Below are 21,046 nucleotides of genomic sequence, written 5' to 3'. Positions count from 1 at the left end.
AAAAATGTTGCTATAACTATCTGCAAAAGACGATATTAGTATTTGAATGTGTATGAATGTTTAGAATTTGGAAACGTATAAATGTGCTGTAACATTTACTGGTTTATCACTTTGGAAAATAAAAAAAAATAAAACAAATATTCTGACATGCAGTCTCCGAAGATGGCCACCAGAGACAAAAGAGCCCAAATGTAGCCCAAATAGCACCCAGATGTAGCCCAAGTATAGCCCAATGACAGAATGTCCCAGAGTGTCTTAAAGAACAACTAGAGCGCTAACAAAAAAAAACAAAAAAAAAAAAACAAGTCCTATTATCCCTGACAAAGAGTGATTAGTTCTCGATCCAGAGACAACATGTGTGTCTTCCGATCAAATAATTTCCTCATCTCAACACAGAAGTCGTGAAAGTTGTGTAACACGGGATCGTTGCGTTCCATCAGAGGTATTGTCCAGCTGGCAGCATTATCCCCCATGTAGGACATTATGAAGGAAGTCTTGGATGCGCCATCATGAAATATGGCGGGTTTACAGAGAAAATGGAGTCTGCTTTGATTGAGAAAAGTCTCAAACTTTTTTGGGTCCCCATAGAAACGTTCAGGAGGAGCCAAATGGACCCCAGGGTTTTGTATTACATGAACGATGGGAAGTGGACATGGGGAAGGTGGATTGGTGGTTTGAGGAGAAAAGAAACCTGCCCCCTGTGAAACCCTTTCCTGGGATGATGCGGGAGGGGGAAGCGTCCTTTCTCTAATGTAGCTCTTTTACTGACACCTGGGACTTCCCACTCCAAAAAATGCCTGCTACCTCTCTTCGTAAAGTCCCCATTTCGTTTGGTAACTCATGGGTTTCCTGTCGTGCGGTATGTACCTCATGCTGGAGGGCTGCTAAGCTCTCCAACAGCGAGGTCAACACCGTATTGGTATCCATCGCTCAGGCCAACGGTAATCGTGGGCTTGTCAATCTGTCACGATGTCAATGGCTTCACTTAATGTAACCACTAACCTCTAAAAGATGTCAGCAGGAACGATGGAATGTAGTAATCCCCCCTTCTTCTCCAGGACGCACCCAAACACAGAGTGAATTTAACACCACTATGCCTCCATGCATCCCAGGGAAAAGGGAATTGGATAAAATATTAAACTGCTGCCAGAGAACTGTCTCCTCTTGTCCTGATTCTGTTGTCATCTAGTCTAGACCCTCACAGAAGCACTAGGAGTCGTCTACCACAGGGAAACTGCAGGTAAGGGGAAAAAAAGAAGCCATAGGATAGGAACTAACGAGAACACGTATACCATCATCAAGTGCTGGAAGTCTCGCACAACTTACAAACATCACATGGCAGTAATCTTGGCAAGGCAAGAACCCTTCTTAATCGGAGGATAGATATCCCAAACAACTGAGTTCAAAATAGAAACACAAGCGCATATGCGCTGTAACGGGTACCCAAGGTCTTGCAAGGAAATAACAAAACTAGGCAGTAGCGCTCCTGCGCAATGTAAACTACGAAATCAGCATGAACCAAAATCAGCAAGGCGTAGATAGCAAGAACCAAAATCAGCAAGGCATAAAAAGCATGAGCGAAAATCAGCAAGGCGTAGATAGCAAGAACCAAAATCAGCAAGGAAAGTAACAAAACAAAAAAGGGTTTTCAGAGCTCCGATATTTGCCAAAGGAAACTCGGCATCAGTAATAGGTGCCCTTCTCTACTCGTGAAAGGTACACCCTCTGATATTAGGATAAGTGGTTTTGTAATTCAGGAAGGCTCTTGAGATGGAGAATGGCAAACGCGCTCCAGCGCGGTTCTCCACGTCTCAAAGCCTGGAATACCAGCATAAATCACTGGCAGCAATGGGGGGGAGGGGGAGGGGGGGTCGAAGTGCCCAAGGTTCTGCTCCTGGAACAGCCAGGAAAAGGGTCTCGAGACGGAGAGCGGACAACGCGCTCCAGTGCTGCTCTCCGTTTCTCGAGATGAAATACCTGCTCGAAGAAGCGGTGCGGGTTCAGAAGGCTCAGGGTTCCACTCCTACATGCACAGCCGTTGATTCCATAGGCTCACCTCCGGATGAAGATTGACAAGCCCTGTTGCTCTGACACAGAAGGGCTTTGTAGAAGGAAGCGGTCTTTCCTCTTCCGGTTCGGAACCTACAAGGCCTCTGGGAATTGTAGTTCGTGGTGCGCCATGCTCCCCCCATTGGTTTCCAATGGATATAACAGGCATGCCCATTTACACAACACCTTTTTCCCTGATAGTAACGTGGACCTAACCCCCTGCCTCTGCGTAAAAGCCTCATGATCGCTACACTCTGGTAGAGCTTCAGCCTGGTCAGAAAGTGTGGGTCATGGCCCCAGTGGAGCCCTGCGCGCTCCAAGATACGTAGACCGGACCATTTGAGGTTGTGCAGCGCAAGAGTCCAGTTACCTACTTGGTGAAGTTCCGGTCTCCCAGGAACCTCTTGAGGGTCCTGCATATCAACCGCCTTAAGCCCCATTCGGAGAGGTCCGAAGTGGACATGCTCTTAACAACAGATGCTGGAATGGAGGAGGAGACTGAGTCTCTTCCTGACCTCCTGTCTGCAACAGAACAAGATGGGTCACTGGATGGTGTTACCCTCTCTCCCACCCTGACCCATGAGCAACAGAATGACTGCCGCCAGTTGCTGCCACAGTTTTCTGACCTGTTCTCCCTGGTTCAAGGTATCACAGATTGGTGCGTCCATGATGTGGATACAGGAGACAGCTTACCTGTGAAGCACAAAACTTACAGGGTAACTGACAGGGTGAGGGCTTGCATCAAAGAGGAGGTCTCAAAGATGCTTGCACTAGGGGTGATTGAGTCCTCTAGCAGTCCTTGGGCTAGCCCAGTGGTCTTGGTCCTGAAGGCTGCCGCGCTCGGTGCCACACCCGAACTCCGGTTCTGTGTGGACCACAGAGGGCTCAATTCAGTCACAAAGACTGACGTGCACTCATCCCCAGAGCTGATGAGCTCATTGATCGGCTAGGGGCTGCTCGGTACCTCAGCACGTTTGACTTGACGTCTGGGTACTGGCAGATCACCTTGACTGATGGGGCAAAGGAGAGGTCAGCATTCTCCACACCAGATGGGCATTTCCAGTTCCGGGTTATGCCCTTTGGGATGAAGAATGCCCCTGCCACCTTTCAGAGGTTGGTCAACCAGGTGTTGGTTGGACTGGATGAGTTCAGTGCCGCCTCCCTGGATGACATCGCAGTGTTCAGCGCCAGCTGGGAAGAACATCAGCGCCACCTCTGGGAAGTGTTGTTGGCGCTGCGGAAGGCAGGCCTCACGATCAAGGCGAGTAAGTGCCAGATCGGGCAGGGTTCCGCAGTGTACTTGGGACACCAAGTTGGGAGCGGCCAGGTGGCGCCCCTACAACCCAAGATTGAAACCATCCTGGCTTGGGAGCCCCCCAAAACCCAGACAGAGGTGAGAGCCTTTTTAGGACTCACAGGGTATTACAGGAGGTTTGTCAAGGGGTATGGCAACATTGTTGCACCCTTGACAGAGCTGACTTCCAGGAAGCAGCCCAAGAAGGTGATTTGGACTGACAACTGTCAGAACACTTTTGAGGCCCTGAAAGCTGCCATGTGCACGGCGCTTCAGAGCATGGTGTAAGGGCTGTTTTGTCACAGATGAATGAGGAGGGCCTAGATCAACCTGTAGACTTCATCAGTAGGAGGTTACTTCCCCGGGAACAGAGGTGGAGTGCTATTGAACATGAGGCATTTACTGTGGTCTGGGCACTAAAGAAGCTGAGACCATACCTGTTTGGGACTCACTTCCGGGTTCGGACAGACCACAGGCCCCTCAGATGGTTAATGCACATGAAAGGTGAGAATCCAAACCTGTTGAGGTGGTCCATTTCCCAACAGGGTAGGGACTTTACGGTGGAACACCGCCCTGGTACAGAACACGTCAACGCTGATGGTCTGTCCAGATTTTTCCGCCTTAGTGATGAGAACTCCCAGGAGGTAGGGTAGTTCTCCCCACATTTCAGCTGGAGGGGACACGTGTTAGACATTGTAATCCCTTTGTACCCTCAGGATCGGATCTAGTTCGGGAAACCAATGTATGAACAATACAAGTACATAAAGGACTAGCGAGTATAAGAGACCCTTGTGGAAGTAACCAGGTTTAATGAGAGCAAAACAATTCACCAGTTATTGCAGAAGTAAGTTCAAAGTAAGGTTAGTTACCGGGTTAAGGTCACCCTACGTAACTTAAATTAGGAAGGTATATAAATCAGTGATTGTACCGTCCTACGCATGAATGCCGGTCCCGGCACTCCCCAACGGAGGGCACTGTGCTAAGCAGTGGCCGACAATGCCACTCGAGATTGTTCTAAGGCTAGATAAGTCTCCTCAGCAAATGTCTACTGGTCTTACCGTCCCCCGCATGAGTGTCGGTCCCGACATTCCCCAACGGAGGGCACCATGATAAGTAGTGGCCGGCAAAGCCACTCGTTCCTTCCCACACTCGATAAGCCCTCGAGCATGAACTGAAAATCAAAGTATTTACGAGCCGCAGTGGGCGTCCTTCCCACACAGCCCAACTAGAACAAAGTAAGAAGTATGTTCCAAGCTAAACTTGAACCGGGGCGTCCTGCCGAGAGGAAGCAGCCGCTCACCTTGCTGAACAATCCCTTGGTCGAAACAAATATCCAATTCAGGAATCCTAAGAACTGTATCTCACCTTAGAAGCTTCGTGGAGTACAGTCTCGAACGGACGCTGAATATCCGACGCCGGTTGTTGTTTCCGCCGTCCTTTTGTGCTATCAGGGGCCTGCGCATGCTCCGCGCTAGGCCCTCTGGGAATCGTAGTTTTTTGTGCGGCGGTCTTGGGGAATGTAGTTCCGCTAGCGGCCTTTTAGCGCTGTTGATTGTGTGCGGGCCGTCGGTTCGTTCCTACCTGAAACCTGACAGACATGGCATCATCAGTGTGGGTCTCCCTTCCATTTTTGCTGTTGCCTCATGTGTTTTTGCTTGTCCAGTGCCATAGTGCAAGTGCTCCAGATTGTAAATTAATGTATGGATTAGTGATTCCATGATTGGCTTGTTTGGTTTACTTGCCAGACCCTAGTACAGTGCACTGAGTGTGCCCAATGCAGGTAAATCCACATGCTGCTGGTGGGCTTGCAGCACTGGTTGTGCCACCCACAGAAGCAGCCTTGTAAAATGTGTCTAAGGCCTGCCATTGCAGACCTGTGTGCTGTCTAGTACTGTCATGCTGACTGGGCGTGCACCCACTTGCCAATCCCTAAACCTTCCCTTTTCTTAATATCAGACACCCCTATGGTAGGTCCAAGGGCAGGGTGCATTGTAAGTATTAGGTAGGACATGCCCTGGTGTGTGTGGCATGTCCTAATAGTGAATTACAGCCATTTTCGTTTTTCACCATTGCAAGGCTACCTGTTCTCCATAGGCCAGAATGGGCAATTAGATTATTACATTCTTATAATCCTAACTGACTCAGGGAACATGGTAGAAATTCGAGTTTAGTATGCCTGAACTCAGAATGATAAAATACATCTTTTAGTGAAGTTGATTTTAACATTCTGTGTACCACTTTTAGAAAGTAGGTATTTTCTTGTCTAACTATCCAAAGCCTGCCTCTGCTAGGTTGTGTATTCCTTGTCTGACGTTTGAGTGACAGGGCTGGGGGATTCCAGGAGACAGAATGAGTCAGCCCAGTGGTGAATAGAGAGATCTGCATCTAGATGGGTGGGAGGAGTTGCACCTGGGACCTGAAAAGGCTGTGCCTGCCTTCCACAATGCTGGCTCCACCTACTGTGGTGCGGCTGCTGTCTCTTCCCTGCATTGTGAAAGAAGAGAAGGAATGATGGCAACAAAGTGCTCGAGGGCTGTGATTTCCTTCCACAATGCTTGTAAACAGAGTGCTCCAGAACTGGTTTGGACTAGGCAAAGGCCCCTCTGCCCTCAGAGAACAAAGGATTTTGGGGTATAAATACTGTGACCCTAATCCCAAGAAATTAAATCACTTTGGACAAACAAGAAGAAACCTTTGCTGAGGAGTGGAACCAGAAGAAACTGAGGAGAGACTATCCCTAGGCTGAAGTGCTGCTTGGGGGATTGGCCTGCAGTGGTTGTCTGACTGCCAAAGAGAGGAGAAAGGGACTTTGTGTACTTTCAACTTGTAAGGATCTCCAAGGGCTTGGAACAGAGCTTGCCTCCTGCTGAAGTCTCATGGATAACAGACTTCAACCCCCAGCTCCCCAGAGTACCTTGGGAAGTGCCTGCTGCTGTTTTGGGCCTTCTGAGGGACTGCGTGTTGCAAGGAGCTGGAAGCGCGACTCAAGAGGAAGAAGCGTGTTGCCGTCGCATCCTGGATGTCGCCGCTGTAGCTGTTGTATTGCACCGCATCGAGAGAAGCGTCTCACAATGAAGAGGAAGCGTGTCACCGTCGCTGCTGCTGCCGTTGCATCTTGGATGTTGGCGCTATAGCTGTCGTATTGCACCGCATCGAGCGAGTCGTCTCGCAACGAGTAAGAAGCATGTTGCCATTGCTGCCGTCGCATCGTGGATGTCGCCGCTGTAGCTGTTGTATTGCACCGCATCAAGAAAAGCGCCTCGCATGCACGGAGAAGCGTGCCCCCGTCAGAACTGCTGCCGTCGCATCTTGCATGTTGCCGCTGTAGTTGTCGCATTGGGTGGAAGCGTCTTGCAACGTCGGGGAAGAGTGCCGCAGCCGAGGCTGTTGCCGTCGCATCGCTGAACAAGGGTGTCGCCGCTGCAGCTGACGTATCGAATCGAGACTTATTGCATCATCAGAGAAGCGTGCCGCAACTGGAAGATCTTCACGTCTTTATTTCTTTGCACCGAAACTTTGCCGCATTTCCATCGCTGCAACACTTTTGTTGTGGAAGCGTCACGCATCGAAAGGTACATTGACTTAAAGTGTCACATTTTAAAAACTGGACAGAACTAAGCTAAAACTACCATTTTAAGTATAGTATTGTGGATGCTTGTAGTTTATGGTCTTGTGTTAAGTCTATATAAAGAATACTTATTTTTTATATAAAACCTGTGTGGTGTCCATCTGTAGTGTTGTCACTTGATTACTGTATGTGGTCACAAATGCTTTACTCACTGCCTCTGAGATAAGCCTGGCAGGTTGTGCCATGCTACCAAGGGGGTGAGCAGGGGTTATTTTAGGAGTGTACCCCCTTACCCTGGCTAGAGGCAAGGGTTCCTATTTGTCACAAGTACCTACCTGTGCCAACTAGTGATCCCCAAATCTAACAAGGCCCATATGGGGAAACACCACTTCAAGCTGGCTTGTTTTTTGTGCCGTCCAGAACGGAATCTCCTACCTTCTGATGGGAAATATATCCAATGACAGTATTTAGAGTTTGCGGGCTGATGTCCACGGTAGCCAATTGTGGTTGTGCAGCTTGAGCAGTCCGTGCAGTGTTAAGTGTTAAAGTTCACATAACGAACTGTGTAATACACCTATATATTTTTACTAAATCTTTGTATAGTCTTCACACCTCTGCTGCTGGTAAATTATCAACATTAGGGTGCGAAATATAGCCGGCTAAGACTGGCCATGTTGCTCCCTCATTGCTGAGAGGACCGAGTCTAATGTTTGCTGTTGTGTATGGGAAGGCACCTTTAAACCAATGTATGTCTTCCTGGCAAGTGAGAGGTGTCTCTACCTCTTCATATGGAGTATAGTTATCTGGTATTTCATCCTCAGTGTAGGTGTGAAATAGTTGTGTAACGTCTGCAGCCAGGAATGTAACCCACGAATAGAATACCTCGGTCCTAAATGCTTCATGTGCTTCAACCACGAAGGTAACATCCATGTGAGACCATGGTGTAATAGTTTCAGAGTAAGCACATCTGCAGTTCTCTGCAATGTTTAATGCTCGATCATTGTCGTTGTCAGAAATTATTATAAATGAATTACAGAGTGGGTAAACACAGTGGGAATTAGATCCTTTAAGAGTTCAAGCTTGAACAATCTACAGCTAATACACAGGAGTTATCTACTCAGCTGAGGAGGATTTTCCCTACCACCACGGACGTCTCTGGTTAGGAGGTAAGTAGGGGGTCTCTGAGAAGGCATGATTGAACTACTCAGGCAAACCATTAAGAACCCAAGCAAAGTTGGTGGCATCATGTCATGTAGTTTCCACCATACAGTAGGAACTGCACGTTTGTGGACAAGCATAACCTTTGGGACAGTGCCAGACTGATTCCATGCATCCCCTCAGGATGTCTTGTCTTATCAGCCAGCTAGCTCACAGTGCCACCACAAGCCCCCTTAACCTTAGCCGGGTGGCAAATGGTTCTGGGAACCTCTGAACATGACAACACTGATCACTCAGGAATCGTGGTAACAGATCTAGAACCCTTTTGCTCAGTCACTCGTGCTCTCCTTTTCTCAGAGAAATATACAAGGAATACACAGTGGGACGTTTTCAATATTTATTAAACCAACATGATACTTGTATAAAATATATGTGCTGCAATGATCAACTGACAGAAGCAAATGAAAGTTGTTAGAAGTACGAAGACAATGAACAGAATGAAAAGTTCCACCATCATGCTAAACCCAAGTATAGAGGCAAGCATATAAAACAATATAGAAACTTGGCATACACCTACTATGCATCCCCTAACCTAAGTGTCTGGGACGTATGTGTGTTCTGCCAAGAATCCCCGTACTGGATGATCCAACCCCCATTACCTGAAGGGAAAGAATGTAGGTCCAGGGACTGTTCACAAGCTGGACATCCCTTTCAGAGATATCAGCGGGCTGCTGGGTCAAAGCATTAGCATGTAGAGACCGTGCAAATGACAGCAAAGCGCTCCTCTGCCAACGTCCGCAAACTGATGTTCATTTATAATAAAACAAAATCAATGGGAATGATGGACGGAGTGTCGAACATTGCAAGCACTAACCCTGATCTGGGTTTAATCCATCATCATCCTTTAGCTCACTCCGCCACCCCAGTTCAGACATGGCCATATGCAAATCAGTCTGACCCTGTGCCTCATGGGAACAGTCCAACCTGAACTGCCGAGCCATGTCTTTCCTAGACCGGAAACAAGCATCCTGGGACCGGTTTCTGGCTAATCAGCCGTCTTCAGCCAGGCTAGCTTAAATCCAGTGGCAAAGTGAGCAAGGGACCCACGTCTGGGCATACCTTGCCAACTTAGGGCGAACAAAGCAAAACCAAAGGGGATAATGGACGGAGTGTTGAACAGTGCAAGCACTCACCCTCAGTCAACTGATCTGGGTTTAATCCATCATCATTCTTTAGCTCACTCCGCCACTCCAGTTCAGACATGGCCATATGCAAATCAGTCTGACCCTGTGCCTCATGGGAACAGTCCAGCCGGAACTGCCAAGCCATGTCTTCCCTGGACCAGAAACAAGCATACTGGGACAGATTTCTGGCTAATCAGCTGTCATCAGCCAGGCTAGCTTGAATCCAGGGCAAAGTGAGCAAGGGACCCACATCTGGGGATACCCTGCCAACTTAGGGCAAACCAAGCAAAACCAAGGGGATGATGGACGGAGTGTTGAACATTGCAAGCACTCACCCCCAGTCAACTGATCTAGGTTTAATCCTTCTCCCATCTTCCTCTTCTGTCCTCTGAAAACGGAGTGTTCAATTAGTTGCCCCTTTGGGTATCTCAGGGTTCAACACCCACACAATCAGCATCCTTTTACCGTACTCCCTGTGACATATCCACCTTCCTCTCTGCAACCACATTACTTTCCTTCCCCCGATGCTATGCGTAAGAAAGGCATGTGTTTTTCTTGAGAAGCACCCACAGGTAGAGTCCACTTTCACTATGCAGGTCTACGGGAACTTGCACCACTATAAAACTCTCACCTTTTCTCTCTTAACGTGACCAGCATGGACCGCTACATTCAGCACAAGAAAGTCCTAACATATATAGCTACAACAGCCCCTGACATTGCATTCATAGAGGAACCAAATCTCACACCGACCGAATCTGTCAAACTGAAGAGAGACTGAGTGGGGAGAGTTATCAGTAGCAGTAAGGCACAATGACCTACAGAAACGGCACAGATGGAAACTCATTCATCCTCCTCTCCTTCTCCAAAAGATGTGGAGTAACATCCTCTTCTATATGTTTTTGCAGTTCACTGTGCTGAAGACTCAGACCGACCCGATTTGGGAGGAACATCTTCACTAAAATAAATACCTTGGGATCTGTTCCCAGATTTTGGATTCCATGTTTGTCCCTAATGACTCCAAGGCAACCTTCTTCTTTTCTCTCACAGAGTTCGGGCCCTCGAAGCTAATAATACGGATAGACTGAAATCTTGCAATGGACCTGGTTTTGGACTGAAATGGTCCTGTGGACATAAAAAATGGGAGGAACAGGGCAATTATTCGTGACATCACAGAAAACCTTAGCCATGTCTACCTGTGGTGCATCATGCACCATAAAGACAAATAATAAACCTTTGTGTCATGCACACATGGAACCTGCTCCTGCATAGACTATTTCCTCACATTGAACTCGGTCCTGAGTAATGTATCCAGCCTTTAAAACTTGGCTTTTTATATAATCTGGTCACTAAGGTGCTTTTAATGGGTTGACAGGTTGATGCCTCTTACTCTTACTCTTGTCGCCACACGGTCTACAAGTGAGACATAGATATGCAATATTGGAGGGTGTGAATTTGGGTCACTCCCTAGTGCAACTGATTTAGGCCATACGATAGTAATGTCCAAGAGGTGGAGAATGGATATCTGTAGATATAAACTCCCTATGGGCAAAGCCACCCTTAGGGAGAAGCTCCAAGACTATTTGGCTTTGAACAAGGCTCCAATAGCCTTGCCCCATTCCCATTTGGTTGCACAGAAAGCTGTCTTGAGGGGTGACACAATGCAAGACTTAACCCTCCACAAAGGTACGTAAAACAAGCATTGGAATAGCCAATAGGTCTCGCCTTTGGGACCTTTTAAGTGTTAAGCCATGCAACAGTTGATGTTGTTGCACGAAGGATATTGTGCTGCATAACTAAATACTTATAGGGCCCCAAAGGCGAGACCTATTGGCTATGCCAATGCTTGCTTTATTGTGTATTGAAATATTAAACAGGTGTTGTCCTTATCGCTGAATTCGACTGACAGCGCCACCATGTACGCTGTCATTGTCCCGGTCTGACAGTTAAGTGCTGGTGCCGAGCACCGGAAACCACTGGATCAAACTAAGCACTTGGGCACCCCTTGGTAATGCATGCCTCCCGGTAGACTTGAATGCCACTCCCTCCATCTGAATTCCACTTAACGACAGATATGTGCTGTTTGGGTACCACTCGGAGTTGTGTGCCACGCAGTACAGTTATTAAATTAGTGCGCGTGCCAGCCGGTGGGACTGTGCATCACTTCCTGGAGTTGTTTGCCACTAGGTGCAGTAGGGCGTCACTCAGTACAGTTAGGGTGAGGCTGAGCGCGGTTGCATGTACCTCACAATGCATTTGCCCGCGTCTGTCTTCAGTACAAAGCATTGCTGGGCACAAGCGGAGTGTCTACGCAGCTGTTTGAAGTCCAGGCCTCAGTCTGTGATGCTTCAGCTGCAGTTTTAAAGCAACGCTAATCTAATTCCATGTCTATAAGCAGCTCTGTGCCGCACCTGCCTGCAGTGGGGACCAGCAGCTGGCGCCTTTAACTCGCAAAAAGTGGCCTTCTTAGATGCAGTATTTTTCCATATCGCGTGCACACAGCTCACCACCACAGATTCATTCTCTGCCTTCTGTGATTCTTAATAGAAAAATGACTACAACTACCAGAATGCCTCTGGGTTGTTGGCATTAGAACCTGCGCACCCTGGTTGTGGCACTTGATAAAAAAAAATTGGGTTACGCTGCTCAAACCGTCCTGGGCCTCCCATTGCAAAAGGTAAACAGTCCATTAAAAAAAAACTACTGTATGGTGCTCAGTCCAGAATTAAACTACACTAAAGTGCTGTGTACAGTACTTAATGTTTAAGATATACCTGTTAAAAAAGCGGAAGTCTCCAAAACACTCTGCGCTCCCAGGCCCTATGTCAGCATAACATCAAATGGCTAAAATAAATGCATAGAAAGCAAATTAGTCACGCCGGACTAGGGCCAATGTGAGATCGCCGACTGTACACCAGTATAAAGTATTATATTAGATATTAAAGTGCTGTCTGCATATAGCACCAAGAGGCCGAACGGCGAGCTGCACTAACACCCGGCAAACTTGCAACAAATGTAGAAATTATGTATACATTGATGAGTTCAGACCCCCATCCATACTCACTCTGGTGCGTGGCGCGCCCTCGCTCGCACGCTTGGCAGCCTGGCAGGTAGGTATGTGTGAGCAGTGGACGCACGGAGGCTCGCCCCATCCCTTCTCACAACCCCGGCCCATGGTACTGCCCCCCTCACCGTGTGTGGGCAGGCGAGACAGTTCAGGTGCTGCTCAAGCAGTCATAAAATTGCGATCCCCTTCATTCACCACGATTACTTAATTTAATCAAGTTAAGTTACAGCGGAGCCCCAACCAGGTAGGCGGTGAGACTGGCCTATTGTGTGTTGGGGAAAAGAGCCCCGCTAATGTGATTGTGAACTAATTAGTTGGCATTTCAAAGCAGATTAAAAAGAAAATTCGATTTTTTGTTTTTAAATGTACGTAATCCTAAAGAGGAACACCAACAAAATGTATTCATATTTTTGTTTACATTAATAATTATGTTAAATATATGAGCATGAGAAATATAAAGTGAATATTTTCAAGAAATCAGTAGTACAGAGCTTCTAATAAAAAAAATATAATTTAATGTCAAATTTATTTTAGGTAAATCGTGAAAAGAAAGCTACGCTATAGTATTGCACACACAGCCTTTTGAATCTTTTTCCGTAGGTTTGCGAGCCACTACTGATATCTAGGTGACACAAGAATAGATAATTAATTACAAAAGTAAAAAAAAAACAAGTGTAAGTAAAATAATGTAAGCACCAGCATCATAATTTATAGCCAGATAAAGGTTTGTTCCACTCACACCGGTATGCAAAAGGCATTACGCAAAAAGTAAACAAGTAGGTAGGGGGCGGGGTTATGCACACAGTAGTAGCCGGAAGGGACACAGCTGAGAACCCCACGGGAGAAAGGGTGAAAATTAAGGGTGGACGTCTGAGACAAAAAAAACACGCAGGCTGGCGGGTGGTGTGCGCGCACCATGACGAGAGAGGAAAGCCATATGGCGCCTCTGCCCGTCATTGTGCGCGTAACTGCACGCTCTATGCCAGTCAAAAGCGTGTGGTAGGACTTTTAAAAGCCCACACACTAAATGTCTCGCAGAGCAGCGCATGCGCTGGCTCAGCGAGACCTAACAAACAAAGTAGGTTAGTACAGGAGATCAGATCACATAATCCCCCAGATTACCCTGTATTGACCAAAGCAGGGCACCCGTGTTTCATGTGCAGTGATAGTGGGGTGAGAAGTGGGTTAGGGTGGTCTATAGTACTATATGCTGTCCTCATTGCAATAGTCATCATTGCAATATGACAGACATGAACCCCATATGCAGTTGAAAAGTGCCATGCATCTTTCAGTCTGTATATGAGGTGCTAATGTCCTGCTAAATGAACAGTGCTGCGGACCATTCCGTCACTGTGAGAGTGTCTTTGGTTCTCCAGTGATAGAAGATTCAAATCTTAGCAGTAGATAGTGCAGTGGCCATCCCATAGCTACAGTGTGAGGTGTCATACAGAAGGGACATTTTTGGTGAAGGGATGAAAGGGTGGTTTCCCATAGCTTGCAGGACCTGCAGAACCCCCCAACACTAGGCGAGTAGCTTGGGGCATGTCTAGAGGATGTGTAACATATACTGAGCCTGCAAACCGAACCTCCAATAGAGATTGTTTGAACTAAACCTACCCTGAAGAGCCGAATTGGGGTCCAGTACCAGCTACGTAGTGTCTTCTAACTAGTGTATTTGAGGAGTGCTCCCTCACCTCTATTGTGGGTTTCTAGGACAGAGGTCCATCTTTTGTCGAGTAGTCTGTGTGTAGAAGGGTCTGTAATCTAATTCTAGTCTCTTACTCAACAACCATGTACTATAGGTTTGTAATTAGTGTGTTATACAAACCTGATACTTGTAGAACAATTGATCCATGGCTTTGTCTGCCCTTTAAGCAGTGTGTGGGTTGCCAGTGTCACCAGATCTGTAATGGGGGAATGTCAAAGTCTAGGCTGATGTGATCAGAGGACTTCATGGCTTCACCCTGTATTGTCATTTTGAGTGAGTACACTGCTGGATTCCAATGATTGTCATTGAAATACTTTGCTCCCAAATCACCAGCTTACATTGTCCCGGATGAGGACTCCCGTGTGAATATATTTTTGGACCTGAAGTCGATTATATGCTACTTTCCAGAAATCTAGCAAAGGGTAGGCCTTAGGGGAAAAGGGCCTTGCATGGGCTTCTTTTAGTTAAAGCAGCTGAGGTACGGTATATGGCCTATATGTTTCAAAGAGCACTTACAGCTGGAGATGGGTACAGTTACAGGGGAAATAGGGGATCTAGGACAGTTGGTGAGCCAGATGGTAAGAGTGCATCTCAGGGAGTCTTAACCCTCCTGCTTTTGAGGATGTGTGAAGGGAGGAGGTGTGGTTTCTTCCTAACCCAGACAAATTTCCATATCCTGGTTGGCATGTCTCTCAACAATCTGAAGGGGATCGGTAGGGGCAACATTCCCAACAAGTTTTACTACCATTATTTTATTTTAATTTTATTCATAAAGTTTTGTATAGTGCGAACCAAATGGGTATCAGAGTGCTTCATAATTTGGAGTGTTGTAAATAAGAAAGTGATTCAAACCAATGTCATTTTAGAATGCATGCAAGTAAACAGTGACAAAGGGGGTATCAAAGGACATAACATGTACATAAAACAAAGCGTGCTGGAAGAAGAACACACATAACTTATTTCATCATAAAGAGTTTAAACCTGACAAAGTAATTGTACATTTTATCCAGCAGGGGTTGTAAATTGTTCAAGACCATTTGTTCCTGGCTCATACTGATCAAGACACCTAAACATTTCAGTCACTGTGTCATCCACCAGAAGACACATGCATCTGCATTGGGCTTCTTTGATCCCCTTGAGATCCGAAGCCCTTTTCTTTTACCCTGATTAATTCTTTAAAAAGAGGAGAAGTCAATAAGGGCAAACAAGTTAGCGAAGGACATTCAGGTTCTTTGATTGGAAAAAGAATGTCATCCGCACGCATTAGGGACTTCGATGGAGTGGCTGTGTCAACCCTGCTTTATGGATTCTGACTGCCGCCTTTAATTTTGCAGTTCAACTACATAGGACAGAAAACAATGCCTCATCCTCTGAGAAATCAGAAAGCTGTCTGAGAAGAAGCCTCCACAGTCTATCTGTATAATGGATTGTCATATAGCCAATTCATTTAGCCAGGAGGTTCGGACCGCCCATTAGACTCGGTCAAATGACATCCAGCCAGACTGTGATCATGTCATCAGGGTTATCTCTCACTGATGACAATATGTTCTAGAGAAGGCGTAGATACTTTCTGGATTTGCTGGCAGGTATGAGTCCCACCTGTGAGTCATGTATTAGGCTTGGGATGTGCTTTTAAGAGAGTTTGCCAAGATCTTGGACAAATTCCTTACATATGTGTTATTAATTTTGGGAGTACCTCTGTCTAAGTTGGGCTGCAGGGGGCCTATTGGCTTTCTCTCCCTGTTTCTAATGGCAACATCGTTGAAGAATGAGGGTAAGATCAGCCTTGCTCATGAACAAAGTATTAACATCAAATTTCTTCCGTTCGAGTTCCGTTCGAGTTCTGGAGTCGGGATTTTGCTATAGAAAATGGTGAAGGCTTTCAGCTACACATAGATATATTCCAGGACACTGTCCACTATATAGGGTGGCTCCTTGCTGTGTTTTAGGATATGGTTGCTCCGATTTCCTCTCATGTATAACTCAGCCCCACCCCCAATTTCTCCCCTAAATAGGCTGACAAGACATCTCACTATTTCACTATAACCCAATACTTCTCAACATCGTTCAGTACACTTTACTATACCTAAAACACCATCCATGCCAGTACATGATATAACATCCATGAATCCTACAACCCAATCAACCACCCTCCATTCCTGATATTACCGCCACTGCAAGTTCTAGTCCTGGACATGTGCCCCTATATTGTCTTTGGGTGAATTAAAGCTACAAGACTCTATATACATAACCACAAGTGTTTCTGTGTTTGCGTTGTCTGTCACCTTTTCCTAGGGCACTATTACATGATAACTATAATGCTGAGAGTGTTGTCCAACTTTTTGCCTTACTCCTCCATGTTTAATTATCACTTTTGTGTTGGCTATAGGACTCTGTGCACATTTCCGTTGCTAACCAGTGCAAATGAGAATGTACTCTCGCCTTTAAACAAGGTGACATTGGCTTACACCCCATTGGCACATTTAATTTACTCGTAATTCCCTAGTAAAATGGTACTAGATGTCCCAGGGCCTGTAAATTAAATACTACTAGTGGGTCTGCAGCACTAATGGTGCAACCCACTTAATTCAATGTTTAAAGATGTCTCAGACCTGCCATGGCAGCCTGTAACTGCAGTTTTAACCTGCCCTTTTATCCTTGCAAAATAAACCTTTTGCCAGGCCTAAGCCTTCCTTTTTAATATATATATGTCACACCTAAGGTTGGCCATACACAGCTCAGAGGGTAGGGTGTAGTGTATATAAAAGGCTGGACATGTACTTTTAACTTTTACATCTCCTGGTAGTGAAAAACTCTCACATTTGTTTTTAACTACTGCAAGGCTTAACTTTCCCATAGGATAACCTGGGGTACCCAATTACATTTAATAAGTGATAACTTTCAATTGGGAGCAGGTAGGAATGTCAAGTTTGGTATCTAAAGATTTGTACACTAAACCCCTCTTTACTGGTAAAGTTGGATTTTAAGATACAGCTCTGAAAATGCCACTTTTAGAATGTTTCAATTTCTTATCCTGACTTCTGGTGCCTGCAGCCGGTATCCTGGGTCACATGACTAGCTGTAGCTAGCAGTTGGTGTTTGTGTATTGCTCTCAGACAGTGAGACAAAGGGTAAATATGTGTTGTCAGGATTGGCCATCTCTGACTTGATAAGGAGGAGGAGCTACCACCTACCATGCTTTCACTTCACAAATGATCTGCTTAAGCACACATACAAAGGGTTTGACACTAGTCTTTTTTCTCCTAGATAAGCTGGGCCCAGGGCAGGGAGACAGGAAATTCCAAACACCTCTGCAGGTGAAAACCTCCAGAACCTTCTCCTACTTCGCAGTGGGCACCAGGTACAAATAGTGAACCCTCAGACCCAACTCTTCAGTACACCTCTGGACCCGTGGAAGACTCAGAAGGACTGGTTCTCTGCTTCCCTGCTGCCTGAGTGAGAAGGGCTGGACCTGCACCTTGAACCCAGTAACACCACAGTGACTCAAAGGACTAGCTGTCTGGCTTCCTGATCAGCGCCTCAGAGACAAAGAAAGCTCCAACCACCTTGAACCCAGCAGAACTCTGCATTTCAGCCCCACAGCTCCTCGGAACGACTGCTGCGCGATGCAGACTTGATGGGGGATCCTGCAACACTACTAACCCAGGATGTAAGGTACTTTGTTAAGTGGGCCTAACTTAGTCCCTGTATCCCACCCACACTCCATCTGGGTCGTCCTGAACTTGTGAATTTGTTCCAGTTTGATGCAACCAAATAACCACAGTCTTTTCACCTAAATCTTTTAAACTGCATATCTCCGGGTCTACTGACTGGATTTTTGTCGTTTTTGTCTCAATTTATTACATTTGACTCTATTTTCCTAAATTGGTGTGGGATTTTCCTTGTGTTGTGTTTTCAATTTATTACTGTATGAAGTGTTGCATAAATACTTTACACATTGGTTCTACGTTAAGCCTGACTGCTTGTGCCAATCTACCAAAGGGTTAAACACAGGTTAAATTTGGAGCATGCTGATGACTTCACCCTTGCGAAAATTGAGATTGCAGCTTGAGTAGGGTTTAACCCCCTCAACCAGTAAAACAATTTCCTACACTTGTATACCCATCATTGCAAGTTTTCAAAAAATGCAATAAAGAGATATTTAAAAAATAAATACAAGGCACACATCTCACAAGCCCCAACCCCAGCAGGATGCAGAGAAGGAAACATACAAATAGACCACACCACAACCTCAAAAAGCGTTGGTCCATTAGCACAAGTAAATCCAGTGAGCCACATTAAACGGATACACCACAGCCAATGCTCTGTGGAAAGCCAGGAGAGGGTAGACCAAACATCATCAGAAGTATCAACGACCCCTAAGAAGCTCAAGAGTGAGTCAGAGGTACACACAGTCATGAGAGACAGGTGCATCCACTAAAAATTCCACCTCACACGCCCAGTAGGAAGCACAAGAGGAAGCATAATATCTGCCCACACCCCCCAAATGAAATGGGGGGGCACCCTTCTGATCACCAGTGAACAGACCCCAGTTCTGCACAAAGGGCAGGAACACCAAAACCCAAGCCCAGGAGGTAGCACATGGTTGTCGCCTTAAATCCAGCCCACAATCCCAGAGGGTGAATCCAGATTTAATGCAGAGAACCACAACATTATAAGGCAGCGCTAAACCAGCAATGCCTCAAGCCCATTAGGAAGCCAATGAAGAGCTGATCAAACATCACAAAAGCAAATCACAGCTCCTAGCAAGCAGAGTAGGGAAGGGGGGTGAAGTGGTCAACAAGAGACAACAAGACAGGGACCAAAGCCAAGCAGGGAGCAGAGCTGGAAGCCCAGACCCAGCCCACACCCCAGTAACTAAAAAGGTGGCACTCCAGTGAAGCACACCATGCAGGCACACCTGGGCTCACAACCTATCAGAAAGCACACACAGGAGAGAATGCACAGAACAGCATACCTCTTTACCCTGGTGGGAGAATCCACATCCAATAGAAGAGACTCACAGCAGCATGAGGGAGCCAGGGAAAGGGTTAGCAAAACAACAGAACAGTACCACATTGCTCTTAATAAGCTCAGCAGTGAGTTCAGGGCATACCACAGCCAAACAAGAGACAAAACAGGGCAACACCCACACGCTTGAAAGGTAGCAGTTAGCACATGAGAATGCCCATGCCCAACCTGCACCCTAGGCAGAGAAAGGGGTGGGCTAGCAAAATGGATTCCAGAGCTGCATAAAGAACAGGTACACCCAACCCCAAGTCCAGCAGGGAGCACAAACAGTGGAAGATTCTACTAACCTGCAGGGTCTCCACATAGATCGAAGGAAGTTGGTGGCAACATCCGGAGAAGCAATCATAGGACTGGGAATGAGAGGGTAGACTGGGGTAAATGTGAAACTGAGGTGGGAACAGCAGGAGAGATACAGTTAAGGAAGGGAAAAGAAAAAAGAGGAGCAAGAGGAGACAAAAGAGCATAAAAACTGAGTTACAGAGAAGAAAGTGGGAGATGGGCATATAAAAAAGAAATAAGGTGTACAGAGAGGTTAAGAAGAATGAGGGAGAGGGAGGCAGGAGAGGAAAGGAGTATATTCCTCTGACCCCTCAACAAAGAAAAATCTACTTTCCAGTGCTACTAATTTTTGACATACATGATAGAATAAAATCCCTGGAGTGAATCCCCACGACCTGACCCTCCATCTGAAAAATAGTCCTAATTGTATATCTGGCCTGATACCTTGTGGGTGAGTACATACATACCTTCAAAGTTGGCCGGTGGAGATTGGGACAGGAATCGCCCCTCATTGTAATGAGATTTCCTTTTCTTGATGAATTCTAGAAGAAAAAACATTAGCTCGAAAACCTGTACCATATGACTTCACGCCACACTACATCTAGTCTACAGGCCTGGCCTTTCATTTTCCACATCAGTGTATTGTGAGGCTGGTAATCCTGGTTTAGATCAATTGAATGCATTGCCCAGCACAGCACCCCAGAAAACATTAATTTGCAAAAGGAAAGACCAGGACTGGAAAAGGCAAGTTCATGTAACACTGAGTCACATGATAGTCCTGTTATGTTATTTTAGTGGATATTTAGTACAGCGCAAACAACTCACCCCTAAAGAAGTATCTTGACGCTGTAGCAGAGGGGCCTTACAACGTGGTGGACTTCTGTAGTACGCACCAGGAAAAGAAGGGACACCTGTACCCTCCCAGCAAGCACCCAGCCACAAGCCACAGCTGCACTGCGCTCTACTCAACGTAAGATCCCTCTGCACTCAGCCACAGAAATCTGAGACACCATCACTACCCTCACACCCAACAATATGTTCATCACTGAAACCTGACTCACCCCCACATCAGCACCCAACATCGTGACATCCCCCGGGCACAAGATGATCAACCACGACTGCACTGACAGTCGCGGCAGAGGCTTCCCCATCATCCACAAGTACTCCCTCAACTGCACCCCCTTCGATGATGATACAACACCTATTATGGAACACCTCAACTTCCAGATCAAACTAGAAGCCAATGCCAACATCAGAGGAACCCTCAGCTACAGCCCTCCTGCCCCCACCCCAGTTTCTGCAGCTCCATCCCAGACTTCGTTGCCTCCCCTGGCAATTGACTCCAACCACTACATCTTCCAGGGTCCAGGGTGACCTGAACTTTCAGCTAGAAGACCCAGACGACGCCAACTCCACCACGCTTCTTCAAAATATGAGCATCATCGGCCTCTCACAACTAGTCACCACCCCCACCCCCACGCACAGAGCAGGACACACTCTGGACCCCATTTTCTCTACCTACGGCAGAGCCAATTTCTCCCACACCACCGAGCTGACCTGGATGGACAACAGCATCATCAACTGCACCATCAGCGGGTTGCGAGAAGCCCCGGCGAGACTCCTTTCCTACCATCGCCGCAACTAGGGCAGGTCACAGAACCCTCTGGACAGCCACTCTAAAAGAAGAAAGACGCGCCCCATCAGACACCTC

The 21,046-nt window shown here is 46.6% G+C and overlaps 1 protein-coding gene across 7 annotated transcripts in view; it reads right to left on the bottom strand.

Annotated features, from left to right (window-relative positions):
* LOC144798712 (protein phosphatase inhibitor 2-like) overlaps window positions 1-21,046 on the bottom strand; it is a 728,862-nt gene that overhangs the window by 405,361 nt on the left and 302,455 nt on the right. For 5 of the 7 annotated variants that reach the window (XM_078669725.1, XM_078669723.1, XM_078669722.1 and 2 more), the window contains one exon: window positions 19,803-19,877. The exons of the other annotated variants lie outside the window; for them this stretch is intronic. In XM_078669725.1, coding sequence (XP_078525851.1) covers window positions 19,803-19,877 — 75 coding nt within the window. The remainder of the gene's footprint in view (window positions 1-19,802; window positions 19,878-21,046) is intronic. 7 annotated transcript variants of the gene reach the window in all.

Source organism: Lissotriton helveticus, chromosome 12, assembly GCF_964261635.1.
Source record: "Lissotriton helveticus chromosome 12, aLisHel1.1, whole genome shotgun sequence".
Lineage (NCBI taxonomy): Eukaryota > Metazoa > Chordata > Amphibia > Caudata > Salamandridae > Lissotriton > Lissotriton helveticus.
Note: the sequence above shows the minus strand (reverse complement) of the source record. Positions and strands in the feature narration are given on the sequence as shown.